Source organism: Candida jiufengensis, assembly GCF_024610255.1.
Source record: "Candida jiufengensis strain CBS 10846 chromosome Unknown scaffold2, whole genome shotgun sequence".
Lineage (NCBI taxonomy): Eukaryota > Fungi > Ascomycota > Pichiomycetes > Serinales > Debaryomycetaceae > Lodderomyces > Lodderomyces jiufengensis.
The window spans coordinates 1,164,396-1,181,111 of record NW_026261561.1 but is presented as its reverse complement, the minus strand read 5'-3'; the positions used below and the strand labels follow the sequence as shown (position 1 = coordinate 1,181,111).

General features: G+C 26.9%; 8 protein-coding genes across 8 annotated transcripts; 1 reads left to right on the top strand and 7 right to left on the bottom strand. All coding sequences in view use genetic code 12, as the record gives it.

Moving 5' to 3' along the window:
* On the bottom strand, positions 1-2,574 carry KIP3 (tubulin-dependent ATPase; the record flags this gene model as incomplete). The annotated part of the gene is made up of 1 exon (XM_051764155.1): positions 1-2,574. One exon carries the CDS (start codon positions 2,572-2,574, stop codon positions 1-3), a length of 2,574 nt encoding a protein of 857 aa, XP_051619614.1.
* A 369-nt stretch (positions 2,575-2,943) lies between these two features.
* Positions 2,944-4,230, bottom strand: LAC1 (Lac1p; the record flags this gene model as incomplete). The annotated part of the gene is made up of 1 exon (XM_051764154.1): positions 2,944-4,230. One exon carries the CDS (start codon positions 4,228-4,230, stop codon positions 2,944-2,946), a length of 1,287 nt encoding a protein of 428 aa, XP_051619613.1.
* A 719-nt stretch (positions 4,231-4,949) lies between these two features.
* SSN8 (cyclin-dependent protein serine/threonine kinase regulator) lies at positions 4,950-6,116 on the bottom strand (the record flags this gene model as incomplete). Its single annotated transcript, XM_051764153.1, has 1 exon — positions 4,950-6,116. One exon carries the CDS (start codon positions 6,114-6,116, stop codon positions 4,950-4,952), a length of 1,167 nt encoding a protein of 388 aa, XP_051619612.1.
* Positions 6,117-6,519: 403 nt separating this feature from the next.
* KGF54_003551 (uncharacterized protein) lies at positions 6,520-6,816 on the bottom strand (the record flags this gene model as incomplete). The annotated part of the gene is made up of 1 exon (XM_051764152.1): positions 6,520-6,816. The coding sequence occupies one exon, from the start codon at positions 6,814-6,816 to the stop codon at positions 6,520-6,522; it is 297 nt and encodes a 98-aa protein (XP_051619611.1).
* Positions 6,817-7,842: 1,026 nt separating this feature from the next.
* KGF54_003550 (phosphopantothenate--cysteine ligase) lies at positions 7,843-8,883 on the top strand (the record flags this gene model as incomplete). Its single annotated transcript, XM_051764151.1, has 1 exon — positions 7,843-8,883. The coding sequence occupies one exon, from the start codon at positions 7,843-7,845 to the stop codon at positions 8,881-8,883; it is 1,041 nt and encodes a 346-aa protein (XP_051619610.1).
* Positions 8,884-8,980: 97 nt separating this feature from the next.
* SAM50 (SAM complex subunit) lies at positions 8,981-10,489 on the bottom strand (the record flags this gene model as incomplete). Its single annotated transcript, XM_051764149.1, has 1 exon — positions 8,981-10,489. The coding sequence occupies one exon, from the start codon at positions 10,487-10,489 to the stop codon at positions 8,981-8,983; it is 1,509 nt and encodes a 502-aa protein (XP_051619609.1).
* Positions 10,490-10,704: 215 nt separating this feature from the next.
* CRZ1 (DNA-binding transcription factor) lies at positions 10,705-12,852 on the bottom strand (the record flags this gene model as incomplete). Its single annotated transcript, XM_051764148.1, has 1 exon — positions 10,705-12,852. The coding sequence occupies one exon, from the start codon at positions 12,850-12,852 to the stop codon at positions 10,705-10,707; it is 2,148 nt and encodes a 715-aa protein (XP_051619608.1).
* Positions 12,853-14,796: 1,944 nt separating this feature from the next.
* On the bottom strand, positions 14,797-16,011 carry TRM12 (Trm12p; the record flags this gene model as incomplete). Its single annotated transcript, XM_051764147.1, has 1 exon — positions 14,797-16,011. One exon carries the CDS (start codon positions 16,009-16,011, stop codon positions 14,797-14,799), a length of 1,215 nt encoding a protein of 404 aa, XP_051619607.1.
* Positions 16,012-16,716: the final 705 nt, after the last annotated feature.

Below are 16,716 nucleotides of genomic sequence, written 5' to 3'. Positions count from 1 at the left end.
CTATTCTACATTCTGTGTAATTTTTGAAGCTGCCAGTGTATTCAACAATGGTAATTTCAGTTCAATCATATTAAATTTTAGTACATTATTAATTTGTGAACCATTCATATCATTCAAGTCAATGTTATCATTCTCATTTAACTTTTCACTAATGTGATTCTTTCTCAAATTTTTATCAACATTCAATGAAGTGCTTCTTAATAGTGGAGGTGGAGGTGGAGAATCTAATTGCAAATCTAATTGTAAATCTAAATCAATAATATTATTGTTTATTGGGGATTCTTTTTCTTCTTCATCATTATACATTACAATATCCGAATTATTATGAAATGTTATATCATCCATTGAGGAATCTGGTTCTAATGTAGTTGATGATGGTAAAATTAATGAATGATGTCTACCATTAGTAGTATTATTGTAGTTATGATTATTAAGTAGTTTCGATTTTCTTGATGGTCTATGATTTGGTGAACTTTTCATTCTTTTAATTGATGGTCTTTTAAAAGTAGTTGTGTTAGTTGTTATTCTTGGTGGTGACATTGTAAATTTAGGTTTTTTTATTGGATGTTGTATATCATCCTCAAATTCTTCCCATGATCTTGCTTTGAAATATTCTATGGCATGATTTTCAATAGCTGTTTCAAAATTACCATTGACCAAGTTCTCCAAACCTTGAATTAAATTTTGGAGCAAAGTTTCATTACTATCGTCGTTATTGATATTTGATAAATAATTTGCTATTGCTTTCGAAGGATAATAATAGTCATATAATGAATGAATTAATTTATCGTATAATGCTGATGATTTGACTAATATATCCATTTGTATTTGATTATGTAAGGATAAAATAAGTTGATTAAAAATTTCAGTATGATTATTGGTCCAGCCTTGGTCATTCTGTATTCTTTTTAACGTTTGTTTTGCTGATTCTCCTAATATGTGGTCTATTTCATATGGTTGACTATATTGTGACTCTATTTGAATAATTTGATGCTCTATTTTGGAAATGATTTGATCTCGTAGGTTATAGATTGTGGATATGTATTGATTTTGCTGATGATTCTGATCAATATGTAAAAGTTGTTCAGTTTCAACTTTTTGTAGTAGTAGTAATTTTCTTTTAGCAAGTAAGAATAGTTTTTTGAATTTCTCTTGACTATATTTGGCAATATTCTTCCGTATTGAACTGATAGTATCTTGTAGTAAGTTGTACGTACTTTGCTCCACTTTCTTTCTTTTTTCAATTGCAATATCAACAATTTTATTCTCTCTAGCCCTTAACTCTTCGATTTCTTGTTTTTGTTCAGTAATCATTTTTAAGTATGATCCAACATGACGATTTAAGTTATGTTGATTTCGTGTTAACTTAGTTTTTATTTCTTTTGCTCGATCTGCATATTTTAAAGTATTCAAAGTTTCATCATAGTGAATACTACTTGGAGCAACACAAACTATCATAACAGTTTTACAATTACCTCCCAAAGAAAATTTTAATAATCTTGTTAATTTTGAATCTCTATATGGTACATGATTTCTTCTTTTTGGATCACATAATGCATTTATACAATTTCCCAAAGCTAATAAAGATTTATTAATATTTGCTCCTTCATTCAATCTTACTCCTCTATTTTTTGTAGCTGCTGCTCTTTCACTACCTGCTAAATCTATTATGGATAATGTTGCAAATGTGTGTTCTTCTTTTAGATCACCAGTTCTATTCTTTTGAACAACATTTATTTGTAAAACAGCATGAGATCTACTAGAAGTTGCATTTGCTTCAGTTGGACTTGATGTTCTATTTGCATTACCGGCCATTATTAAATGCATAACTTCATCTACTGAGTCTGGTCTATGAGTTGATAAATTCGATACTGTAATTTTATTGTTCGAATCTTCCCGAATTACTAATTTTTTATAATCAGTTTCTGGGTTCAATAAATCTCTTATTGTTTCATTGTAAATTTCCAAATATGATAAACTTATATCAATTAATTTTGTATCACTCAATTCCTCGATTTTTTCATATAATTCCTTCATTGTTAAAAATATGACACCAGGATTATCCAAAGTACCCAGAATAGTATGTGTTTTACCACATCCAGTTGCACCATATGCAAATACAGTAGCATTATATCCATCCAATACTGATTCCAATAGGGGTCTAGTGGTATTTTGATATACATGATCTTGAGTAGAATCTTCATCAAATAATTTATCGAATACAAATTTATGTTCTCTGATTCTTGAACCTTTTGGAAATAAATTTTTTTGCATTTTTACTATTGGATTAGTCTCTGGAGGATCAAAAATTAACATCTTATCATCAACAACATTTATAATTTTTCTAATCCCCACTTGAGTTAAGAATTTTTGTTTCATTGAATCCTTTTCTGTTAAACTTCCATCACTTAAAAAAATATCATCTTGATCAGTCTTGATTAATTTTGTTATTTCATTTTCCGTAAATGGTCGTACTCTAACTGCAACTGTTATTGATGATTGTTTAGTAGTTGGTGTAGGGACTGTTGTTGTTGTTGAAAATGGTGAAGCAGTATTTATTTTTTCATCTGCCATACCATTTGGTTAATTGATTCCTTGCTGTTGTATTATAATTGTATAGTCTATAACTTTATTAAGTACTTCAATAAAATAAATTTAGTTCTTAGCTAAATAAAAAAATTGGTTTGTTTACAAAGTTACTGAAAAAGAAATTTCTTTTTGTTTTACGCGTATGGAATCAAAGCTACCAAATTCAACATATCAGATATGTCAAAATTGATGGATTTTTTAATCAACTATTCTTCCGATTTAGTTCAACACGATCGTAATTACTTATACTAGAGAATTATAAACTTTAACATGAAACAAATTTTCCCAAAAAATATAATAATTAAATTAATTTATTAAATAATTAAACAAATAAAATAATTATCTTTTAAAAACTTATCCAATCTTTTTATCGTCTATAATTTTCTCATCTTCCAAATCTTCAATATCAGTATCATCTTCATCACTTCTTACATCTTCTGCTCCAGAACCAATGATAACTTTATAAGCAACTTTTAAAATTAAATACATCCAAATACAAGTAATAATTTGTAAACCACCTAATAAACCCAAAAAGGTATTTATAATAGTTGGAGTCCAACATCTTTTTTGATTTAAACCTTCAACACATCTACCATTTTCCATTAAATGTACAGATTTATGCCATGCATGATAAAAAATATAATTATAAACTCCATGTCTTAAAGCAATCCAACTAACTAAAAACAAAATAAACATTCCATCACAAGCATTATTAAAACCAGCGTACTTTAACATTTTTGCAGCTGCTAAAAAGATATCAACTGAATCCATAATCATTAATATTAAATGTCCAATTCTAAAATAATAGTAGTAATAAGAACCAATTATTAATAAACAAGTTATAATATGATGACTAAACATTTGATAATGATCTTTTCTTGGTTTTTCAACATTTAAAACGAAAATTTGTTGTAACCAAAAAGCCATTGAAACCAAATAATACTTTTTAAATTTATTATCCATTAAATAATTTGGCCAATTTATATAAATTTGATCCAAATTATTAAAATAAGGAGCATCTAAATATAAATAAACTCCATAAATAAAACTCAAACTATAATAAACAAATGACCAACTTTGTTCTGCAAATCTTGTTTTAGCCTTTTTTGAATAAATATGACAATATTTTGACGCAAATGGTTCAAAACAATATTTCATTAAAAATGATCTTAAAAATGTTACTGTTATTACCCAATTTATTACGTAGTATATGTCATCAATATGAATATCATAAATTGGTAAATTATTTTCTGGATTTGTTCCTACTCTATTCTGCAAGTGAATAAATTTATTTGTAAAAGAAATCACTCTAGGATTTGAACTTAAAAAATTTAATGAATATAATAAAATCATTAAATTTCTACTTATTGGTATTTGATTTCTTTCAACTTTTGCTAAGAATGAATCATGATATTTTTGGTCTTCGTTTGTTTCATTTTGTATTATTTCTTCTTCATTATATCGTCTTTTCTGTTCTTCTGGATTTTCATCTTCTGTAAAATCTGTTGTGCTATTAATATTATTATTATTTGTTGTTGTGGTGGTTGTTGTAGTAGTTAATTTAAAACTTTCATGTCTTTTTAGATTACTTGATCCCAGTCTATTCTCCCTCTTCGTTGTTATTCTTGTCAGGGTAGCCATAATTTTTAATTCTGGAACATCAATTGATATTACTTTTTTATTCGAATAATAAAAATTACAAAATGATTTTGTTTAAAAAAAAAAATTAATATTGAAAAATTTGTAAAATAAATAAAACACAACACAGTAATAAAATAATTCTAGTACTAATAATAATTATATAGTCTAGTCTAATACTATTAATAGAAGATAAATAATTATTAAAGAAATTTTACGAAATTAAAATTTAAAATTTTAATGAGAGAAAAGAAAAAATAATAAAAAAGAAAGAGAAGAAGAAATAAAGAAAAAGGCAGAAATTGAGAAAAACTTTATTAATTATATAATTAATTGATAACGTGGTTAGGATACTAATTAATTTATTGATTATTGAATCAGTGTTAGACGTGTTATATACTTATTAATAATTGTTAGTTGATAAGTCTTAATTAAGTAAAAAATTACTCTTTAAATAAATTAAAATTTATCCCATTGCATCCTATCAATAAATTGTATGAAACTTCTTTATTTAGAACACGTACTAATTCTGACAATGCTACCAAACAAATTTCTAAAACAAGTATCATTATGTGTGAAAGCCTTGATATATAATTAATTCTAATTGGCTTCACAGATTTTGAACAAACAGTAATATTGAGTAAGTTATAATGATGAAACGTTTACACTATATTAAAGCCACTTTATTATATATAGATTTAACCTTATTTTTCACCTCAAAATCACATTCTTTTTAGTAACATATTCAGTAAAGCCTTTTTAACAATTTGTTCATTATATCTATTCCATAAAACATAAACATTCATCATATCTCTTACTGCTTCAACAACTTCATCTAAATTTATATGAGAATGCTCCAAGAAATTCATGAATTTGTTTATTTTTATTGTATCTTCATCTAAAATATCTAAATCAAAGTTTACTATATCATTTGATGAAGAACTTTTCGTATCTTGATCGTTACTATTCTGGTTTGAGTTTGAGCTTAGTTGGGATTGCTGTTGTAGTAGTTGTTTTGTTTGGGGTGATGTATCATTAGTGTCAGTAACACCAAGATCATTTTGATCTGATGTCTTGGATAGATTCATTAATTCATCAATATTCAAATCTTTACTATCTTGTTTATCATTATAACTATTATTAATGTTTGCATTAGTCGTTGGATCATTCGTTGACGTAACATTATTACCATTTGTCTTATTTCTTGTATGTGATAAATTCTTCTTTAGCACTATGGTAATATAAATAGAAGCAACTGCAATAATATGAGGTGGTAATAACAAGTGTAAATCCGTTATATAACTATCATTAATTAAACTCCAAGAATTTTGAAATTCTTCATCAGTTAATTTGAACCCATATTTATCAAAATTTAACTCAAAATATTCCTTGAATTGTATTAATGACTTGTATGGATGATGTAAAAATAAATATAATTCCATTTCTTCAATTAGATAAAATTCAAATTCTGCTAATTTTGTTGCATCGTGTGGGATATATTCTGGCCAAATGTTTCTTGCTTCCAGTATTATTAGTCTTATATGTTGAGGACATTCTTCAATTTTACATGACACATATAAACATGTTGTAATTAATAAATATATATTGATCTCCTTTAGACTAACTCTTGTTAAAAATCTTGTTAGATAAATTTCAGCAGTAGCTAATGCAATTTGTCTAACGTTTAATCTTCTACCTAATTTTAGTAACAAATTATGCAAGTAAATTCTCATATTATAATCATATATTATATTGGGATAATCTTTTATTAAACCATTTTGAATCATTTTACGTTCTAAAAATATGATTTTCCTTCTTGCTTCTAGTAGTGAGGCTCTTGTGAATTGCCATTGAGTTCTTTGTGTTGAATTCCAATAATCTGCTGACATATGATGTACAAGTATCGATGTTTTGATGACTTTTTAAGTGTATCGTATTTTGATGGTTGTAAAATAATACTCGATAACGCAAATGGTTTGATTTGTTTAGTGTAAGATAACGGCTCTGGTATTAGGGCTACCAAAGTTTTTGTACCAGAATTGAAAGATGACGAAGAAGTTTAACTTGTGCAGAGATTTAAATTAGGTGGTAAATACCAACTGTAGTATACAAAGAATATTATTGAATAACAACGATATATAAACTCTATATGCTGAGGTCTTAAAGTATAAATTATTTTAACCGAACAAGAACTGAAGTTTTGTATTTGAATTGATCTCTATGCAGTATGATAGAAATATACCAACCAGTGGTTTGAAACATGTACATGAACTGTATAATTCCTACGATATCTTAAATTAACCCATCATCCAGCAATATAGTTTCCTTTTTAACAATTTCGTCAACACTTTCTTTAGACTTTTTACCATGAGTATAAGAACCTAATGTTTCTATATTATAAACAAATATTTTTTCATTTGGATCATTTATATCATCTAATATTTTACCTTGTGGGTATTGATTTTGTAATTGTTTGAGGTTGGTTTGAGTAGTTATAGTTTCAAATTCATTTAAATCAGTTGGAATAAATAATGATTGAGTTGAACTTATTAATAATGAAATTATTGAAACGAGCGATAATTGATGCATGGCTTATTTGAAATGGTTATTTTGTGAATAGTTTGTGAACCTTTTTCCAAAAAAAGAAAAGTGAAGCTCAAAAGAAATTAGAAACTGGCTTTTACTTATAGTTTTATATATCAGAACCATCTGTAGAATTATTGTATCTTAAAGGGGTGATTAGAAGATTTAATCTGTATAGAATTAGATTGATAGAAAAAATTTAAAATAGTGTAGTAATTTGACTTCCCAAAAGGGTAATTTTGTGTCTCGTAAATTTTAAGTTTTAATTAATTTAAATTATTTAATGTAACAAATTAAAGAGACAAAATAATATAGCAATGCGATGTGAAGCAATTTACAACTAATATAAATATCGTCTAGATCTTTTAGTACAAATATGTATCAATCATGGATGCATTGATCGGCGGTACTACTATAATTTCCTAAAACGAAGAACGCTAGTTTTCCATCTAGTTGATCATTTGAGGATCTTTACATTATTCCAAGCAAAAAAGCTATTTATGGGACATCTGGGAAACACAAATGACCAGCATTCAATATCCTGGCAACGAATCGATTACATATTGTAGCTGTTAAATGAAGTAGAATAATCAAAAGTTGTTACCCCAGATTTCAAACTTTAAGTGTCATTTTTTCAACCCTCAGTTGGTAGCACAAACACATACTGACAGTCAATTTTTAATAGATAAGTATTCGGACTTTATCTGGATCTAAATTCAAGATCTTATTCGAATGAAATCTCTCAGTGGTACCGAGTAGTTCCGATTTCTCAAAGACTCAGAAAGTCTCGAAAAAATTTATTAGAAACATAACATAATCTTAAATTCGGAACTAGTTGATCTAAACAATTCTAAACACTATAAAAAAGAAAAAAATATTGATTTAAAAATGGTCTCACTCTAAAACCTGTCTCGAAAAAAATGACTATTAAATAAAAATACGATATTATAAATACAATTCAGCCAAACTAATTCAATTAACTAACTCAATTCATCGGGTTTATTCATTCATTTTACTAATATATTACCTACAATGACACCGCCAGCACAGCATAAAAACTTCCACACTTCCAATCCAGAAACATCATATGCAATTGATCGTTCATTACCTGAATTTGCAGCAGCTGAACCAACAGATGAAGATAATTATTTTGCAAATCATCAACCACCAACTTATTTACCAGAAATTGAAAAAGAAGTACAACAATTTATCAAATATCATCAAGAAAACACGGGTAAAAGAATTGCATTAGTAACGTCGGGAGGTACAACTGTACCATTAGAAAATAATACTGTTCGATTTATTGATAATTTTAGTGCTGGTACAAGAGGTGCAACATCAGCTGAATATTTTTTACGAAATGAATATGCTGTTATTTTTTTACATAGAGAATTTTCATTATTACCTTACCTGAGACATTTCAGTCATTCAACAAATTGTTTCTTAGATTTTATGATTGAAAAAGATAATAAAATTGAAATTAACCCAAAATTCAGTACAGAGATGTTGGAAGTTTATAAAAAATATCACCAAGCACAAGTTTCCAATTCATTACTATTAATACCATTCACTACAGTTAATCAATATCTTTATACTTTAAAATTAATATCAGAAGATTTAAAAATTTATTCAAATAAAGTAGTATTTTATTTAGCAGCAGCAGTATCGGATTTTTTTATCCCACAATATAGAATGCCACAACACAAGATCCAAAGTTCAGCAACTCAAGATGGTGAATTACTTATAAGGTTAGCTCAAGTTCCTAAGTTTTTATCTAGGTTAGTATCAAATTGGACTTCAGGTGCAATGATTATAAGTTTTAAATTAGAAACTGATAATGCTATATTGATCAAGAAAGCCAAGAGTGCATTAGAAAGGTATCATCATCAATTAGTAATTGGAAATTTATTACAGACTAGAAAAAAAGAAGTTGTGTTTGTATCACCTATACAAGATGATAAATGGATAAAATTAACTGATGAAGAGTTACAAAATGGCGTTGAAATTGAAAGCGAAATGATACCCGCTGTTATAGCATTACATGATAAATGGATAGAGAAGACATCAAAATAAATTGTAAATAATAGACGATAATATATGTATGTAAATACAAATAAAACTCATGCATAATAATAAATTTTTCGAATCTACCGTACTCTATTTAACTTATTTACAAGAATGAAACTCCAATACCATACTGTATACCTTTTCTTATATTATCTTTCTCATTAGCCACCAATGGTAAGACAAAATTTAATTCAAATCTGGCCATGGGATGATTATACAAAATACCAAAACCACAACTAACACAATAAGAACCACCTAATTTTTTTAAATTATCATAAAAACTCTGATTCTTATTGTAAGTCACTATTTTACCCCAATTTAAAAAATTATGAAATTTAAAATTTGATTCTTTGTAGTATGGTATATCAATGAATAGTGAAACACCACCAACTGAGAATAAATCTCCACCAAGGTACGAGTTTTTATCTTTTGGTCCTAAACCATTTAGCGTAAAACCTCTAACATCATTTGGTCCACCAATATAAAATCTATCTAGTATTGAAGTTTCACCATTTTTAGCTAACGAATATAATAAACCACACTTGTTTGTATATAATAAATGAGAATTTATCCATGGTAATGCATAAGCTGTTTGTGATAATTGTGCTATTTTAAAGTATGGATTTTTATTAAATTTAAAAAGTCCGTTATATTCTATACCTAATTGACATAAAGTTCCCTTGAATGGTAGATGCTTGTTATCTCTCGAATCATAAATCAAATTATATGCAATTGATGTTTTTAGTTGCTCTCCACATTGTTTCATTACTGCAAATGATTTCGATCCATAGTTATCTAAATTTTTCAATGAATTTTCCAAGATGATTTCATGATTCAAGAAGGAATTATTATATTGTGTATATATTTTATTTATAATTGACTTTGAATGTAAATTACTTTGAATCCAATCCAATTTTCTAGTATTTATACTGAATGAATTATCCCATATGTAATCTGCATCATTATTTACAGGTTGATTATAATTAACTAAAAATGAACTTGATGTCCTTGATCCCGTTACAGCATCAAATGTTAAATTTTCGGCCCCACCAAGAATATTTCTCAATTGAAATTGAATATATCCATCCCCTTCTCCATTGCCTATATTTGTACCTGTCTTAGCTAGGAATTTTTTGATTGGTATTACATTGAAAACGGGTACAACATTAATTGCACTTTGATTTGTGGTGGTAGGTTTTACACCGAATCCAAAATTAGGCTTTGTTTGTTGATTTATTTGATGAGTGTTGCATAGTATATTTTCCACTATACCTAACTTCAAGAAATTTTTAGATATTGAATCAATGGTTTCTAGATAATTAGTTAAAGATAGCACTTCACCAGTCATTAATGGTTTGAATTGTTCGACCAAGAAAGAATCTCTGTATTGTTCTCCATTAGTCAATTGAACATTTTTAATACGTATTGGTTGAGTTGCATTATCATGGAATAAATCTTTCAAGAAATTTTGATTTTGGTCTATTAATTGTTGTTGTTTTTGAGATTGTAGGTTCGATAATTCTTTTTCTGCCTTTGTTTGATCTGTTGTGGGTGCTGGTGGCTGTTTTTTCATATTATCCATGAACTCTTCATCTTGGCTAAATACTGACATTTTGTTGAAGTCATTCAGGTATTTTTTTTTATTTGTAGGTTTTGTTGCAAAGAGTTTGATAGATTATTTATATTTATTTTTTTTCAGTATTGATCTAAAACTAAGAAATTTAACACAATAAATTTTTAAAGAACCTTACGTTTAAATAATTGTACATCTCTATTTCAAATTCATATATAATTCATACATATCATACTATTCATAAAATCATAAACTCATTCTGGTGGTGATATAGCTACTTGAGGTATAGAAGTAGATTCAGGACTTAAAAACACTTGATTTGAACTATCACCACCTCCACCTCCATTTCTTTTCTCTTCCTCTTCTTCCTCAATTAATGATCTTATACATTCTTTACCAGCTTCAGTTTGAAAATGTCTCCTCAATGCATCAGCTCTTGCAAATTTTCTACCACATCCATAACTTTCACCATTTTTTAAAAAACCTTTACATTGAAATTTTTTTTCACCACTATGTAAATCTTCATGTCTTTTTCTATCATGTTGTCTTGCAAATGCTTTACCACATTGACTACATATAAATGGTCTTTCATCTGTATGAGTTCTCAAATGAGATTTTAAATTATATGGTCTTGTAAATCTTTTATCACATAAATGACAAGCAAAAACACTTGGATGTTTTTGAGTTCTTCTTGATGATTGATTTGGTGATGCTAATTCCAACATCTTCTCTCTTGAAGATACTTGTAAAGTTGAATCTTGATTTTCGTGTTCTTCTCCTTCTTCATCGTCATCCTCAAAATCTTCATTGCCACTAATACTTCCTCCACTTCTTGACTTAGATGATCTTGATCTTGGTCTTGGTAATAAACTATTTGATGATTTTGAATTTTTGCTTCTACTTTTTCTTCTACCTCTTTTTATTGATTGATAATCAAGATTTAATAAATCTTTGTCTTCTTCATTGACTGAATTTGGCGAAGACGGTAGAACTTGGGAATTGGGAACCAAGTTATTATTATTAGGCAGTTTTTCATTTTGTTGATTACTATTTTGTCTTGATAAATTATTGACTGAGGAATTGGCTGATGAATTACTAAATAATGAAGGAGTTCTTGCGGCGATTTCTTCTGGTGCTTGTTGTATGGATATTACAATACCTGATGGATCTTTTTTTATATATTCTTGCTTAGTTTGTTGATCGTTATAGCTTGATAAATTGTTTTCAGTTAATTGGTTTTCTAATTGATTTTCAAATTGATTTTTGCTGTTGTCAGGTTGAGCTGGTGGTGTTATAGTAATATCAAAGTCAAATCCTAGTTGATTATTTGTGAAGGTATATTGATTTTTTTCTGCTTTTACTTTGATATCTTCTTGGATACTCTGCTGTTGATGTTGGTTTTGTTGCTGCAGTTGTTGTTGTTGTTGTGCAAACAAAGAATACTGGGGATGTGAATTAAACGTTATACCTTGTTGGAATTCATCATATTGATCCATTGATTGCAATTGCATTTGTCGCTGTTGTTGTTGCTGTTGATGAAGTTGTAACTGTAGTTGATTATTTTGATAATTTGAGTCCGGCATGGATGCTAAATTAGTTGAACTTATAGATTCTCCCAATGCAATTTCAGTTTGTAAAAAGGTATCATTGTTATTGTTATTCTCAGGTTCATAATTACTTTGTACTAAATTTGTTGAAGAATGGCCACCATGTATGGAACCTACATCGGAAAATGCAGTAGGGACTTCTGGAGGAAACAAATTATTATTACTAAATTGAGATGTTGCATCAAGAAAAGGTGAAGCTGGTTGTGATGAGTTATCTGAGTACAATGATTGAGTTGAGTATTGGTGAGGTGAATGTGGATTTAAAAAGTTATTATCATGATTTACTTGTAAAAAATTACTTTGCTGTAGAATATCATTGTTATGACCATTGTTATTGTGTTGATTGTGGTTATTGTAACCTTGAATATTTTGAGTATTTAATGAAATCTCAGAAGCATTATGACTTATATATGGATTCAAATTGTTATTCTCGTAATTATCGTTGTTGATGTTAATATTATTGTGTGGATAATTATTACCATTAAAATCTTGATCATCAATTTGAGATTTGAAAAAATTTATTTGATCATTAAAATCACTATTATTATCATCAAAATTTCTTAGATTTTCCATTCCAATATCATTAACTTCATTATTATCATAAAACCCATTTGGAAATTGTATATTAGTATTTGAACTTTTATCAAAATTATTATTATTATCAAAATTTATTATATCAGAATTTAATTGTTGACCATTATAATTATTTATGTTATTCGTATTTGAAGGTGGTGATAGATTTAATACATTAAAAAAATCTTCTTCTTCTTGTTTTTTATTTAAATTGTTTGACATCTTTGTATCTAATTTCCGTATGTGTATTGTGAAATTATGTATGATATATTACTTGTATTTCTTGCAATAAGAAAATTTGATAGTACAAATTGAAGTTTTCAGTAACAAGTTGAAATACTAGATAGATTTTTGACTACTTATAGTATAATTTTTAATTTTAATCTAGGACAATTTATGTAATAGTTATTTGAATATAGATATCTAAATTGGTTGTAAATATATTTTAATTTATTATATGATTTTTATAAATTGTTTAATTTTATTTCTCACTTTAAATTTTTTTTATTTTTTATTTTTTTTAATTAATATTTCCCCTTACACTTAATAAAATTTAATTTAATTTAATGTATTATTGTGTGTCTTTTGTCTTAAATTTAAATTTTATGACAAATGATTTATTATGAATTTATAATGTAATATAATTCAATTGATATGTGAACAAATTTCAGGTTGGTAATTGATACTTTAAATTATCTATCAACTCCACAAAAATAAATTCCAATTTAATTAAAAATTGGGACATTAATTGTCAAATATATAATAATATCTAATGTTCATAATGTATTGTAGATAAACATATTGAAATATAAATAAAAAGTATTAACCGATCTTGTGTAACCAAATTGATACATATTGTGCTTTAATAATCTAAATTAATTTTATAAAACTAAACAACTTTTTAAAAGATTTTGAAGTATGGAAACTTAATTAAACTAGACTAAAATCAAAGTATCATCTTTTGAAAATTCACGACTATATAATACGGCATTAGCAACAAAGGAATTATTACATTAGCTATGATGGTATTAATCAATTTAATTTGTGCATTCAATAAAAATGAATCACTAAATAATCATAAAATAGTTAAAACGTAAAAATAGGCGCAGTACAAATTGATACATTAAATTGTCAATCAATAATCTATAAGCAAGAATACATAGCAGGTTATGATCATCATTGAAATGGTTCTAAATCAACTGAATTTATTCAAGGATTCAAGTATTGAAGTTATTTGAATTGTTGACTAATATTACTAATTTTCATTCATGTGTTTAAGAAAAAAAAGCTTAGAAACTTAAGGGGATTTATTTCTAATGCCCAGATTTAAAATTTAAACAGTTTTACAATTCCAATTTCTTATTTTTCAATCTCTTTATTCTTCTATTAATAGAATTAAATGTCTTTATACATTTTCAGTTATTCCATATAATAAATGAAGTAGAATTGTGATTAAAATGACATGTAAGATTACTAATTGTTTTTATATTTATACTGTATAATAATAATAATTGTTAAATAATTTATTACGATCGAAAATTGACAATAATTAATAAGTACATTAGGCTATAATTTATCAAGCTATAATTTATCAAGCTATAATTTATCAAGCTATAATTTATCAAGCTAGATTCCAATTAATTATAAAATACAGTTATGAATGATCAAGTTATGAACCAACAACTGGAAGTAATACAATGGAAAAAACTCAATACGACTACAAATTATTAAACTAATAAACCCTTACCAAATAAAAAGAAAAATTGTGTAAAAAAGTGCATTTAAAAATTCGTATTATTTTTTTGACTATATAATGCAAAGTTTCGTATTTTTAAACAATAGATGGTAGCATTGAATCATTCAAAATCATTTTTGATTCAGCCTCAATCATTAAATTCAATCAAAATAAACTTATTCTTCTATAGGCTTATCATCTAAAATAGAATTCAAAAAATTAAACTTAATTACGAGAATTATATAACCAAGAGAAAAGCTTAATGTACGGCAATAAAATTATCCATTCAAGTATTAATATTTATTCTCCTACATGATTTTATGAAAAGATTCTTCAAATTTATACTAAAATAACTCCGAGATCAAGTGCCATAATAGATTATAAAATTTGCTCCCTATTTGCATCTGCATAAACAAATTTTCCCCTTTTTTTCACATTTCGACATCAAAAACAACATGCCAAATATCAGGAGCAAAAGTTTTAATTTTTTCAATATGAATAACTTTACTACTGAACTCTTTCTCTATTTTAAATTTTAAATTTTCAAATTCATTTATATGAACGTTTTCATGTACATGTATAATTGTTGATACACCATTAACTTTGTTGATCTTGGATTTTTGTAGTACCGTTTTTTTAGCAATTGACCAACTTGGTTTTGATGTTGGCAATAAACCTAAATTTATATGACTTATATTTAAGCTATTGCTAGGAACGTTATTCAATCGTATTGGAATATTCTCATTACTCTCTAGAAACAAAAAAGCATCATAATTATTAATTTCATTATTAATTTCAAATTCCTTTTCATTTTCCTTGATAATTTTATATTTATATCCTTTTTTCTCCAAACTTCTTCTAAATCCTTCAATTGACCAAGGATTCAATTCCCAACAAAATAATTTCCCACCATTTTTTAAATAACTTAACGAAAAATATCCAATACCACAATAAAAATCAATCACTACCGTACCTTTTAAATTTTGGAAATTGTCAAGAATTCTTTTCTTCTCCTTGATATTACCTCTTGAAAACATTGTATATTCAGGACTCCAAGTTTGATATATTCCATTTTGAGTTACAGTACACCAAAATGCTTCCTGAAAATCTTTGGAAGTTGGGTAATGATCGTTAGGTAAATTGGGTCCAAAATCTCCATAAATTGGTAATATATTTAATGGTTTTCTCATGACATTATTTGATTCTGTAATTGGTTTATTTATTGCAATGTGAGTTAAGTTGTTTGTTCCAAATAAATCCAATTGGTGTTGTAGTATCAATTGGCAAAGGTCTGTTGGTATATTATTGTTGGTAGTTTCCAAAGTATTTGGGTTATTAAATAACAACATTGGTGGGTATATTGACCATCTTCTCGGTAGATTTAAATTTGAGTTGTGAGTTTTATTATAATCTTCTACTATCGACTCCAATGTGCATTTCTTCTCCTGTTTTTGGTCATCTTCACCGTTATAATAATCGTGTTGAAAAGCTGAAAATTCTGATGGTAACTCTTTTAAAGTTGTATAAACATAGTATTGATCATTTACATTCTCTATTTTTCTTGACCTATTCAACCATTTATTATCTTCTAGTAAAGTTTTAATTCGTTTTATATCTCTTGCCTCTTTTATAACTATTCTAATCATATAGTTTCACAGATCATTATTTTTTTTTTATGTAAGTGAATTTATTTTTTTTCAAAATTTACAAAAAGAGACACTAAGCGGCTGAACACATTTTTTTTTACATTCGCTTGTTTAGACATTACTCAATACAGATCATGCAACCATTAGCGGGATAATTAGAAGGGGTACAAACAAAGAGAAATCAGTAGATTTAAAAAGTTTGAGTCAGCCCAAATTTAAAAAAGGGAGATTGAAATCAGTCCTTATTTGAATGTTTAATTAGATTTGACAGTTTTTGGTTGCAAAATTTTAAGAATTATAGAAAAGACTTTTTGATACATGCAATGGTAGGTTTGAAATTTAGCTTTTTCATTGGAACGCTAACAACATTCTAACAACCCCAGTGAATTTTATAAAAACAACGAAAAGACAGAAATTTTCACTTCACAAAGTTTCGTGTGGACAACTTTTGATACTCGGTGGTATTAAAGAACAATATGAATTGAATTCTGATCAAAAGACTTTAAATTAATTTATCGAGAGAGTTTTTATCATGGAAATTTTACTCAAGAGGTATTGGCAGTAATCGTTGCACGATAACCACCTTGTTGAAACAATATAAGACTTTAGTTTTCGGATATATAAATCAATTGATTCCGCAAATAGTCTTTCATTCAATTCAGTAAGAAATTGAACATTTAGTAAACGTCAAAGTGAAAATTTAAG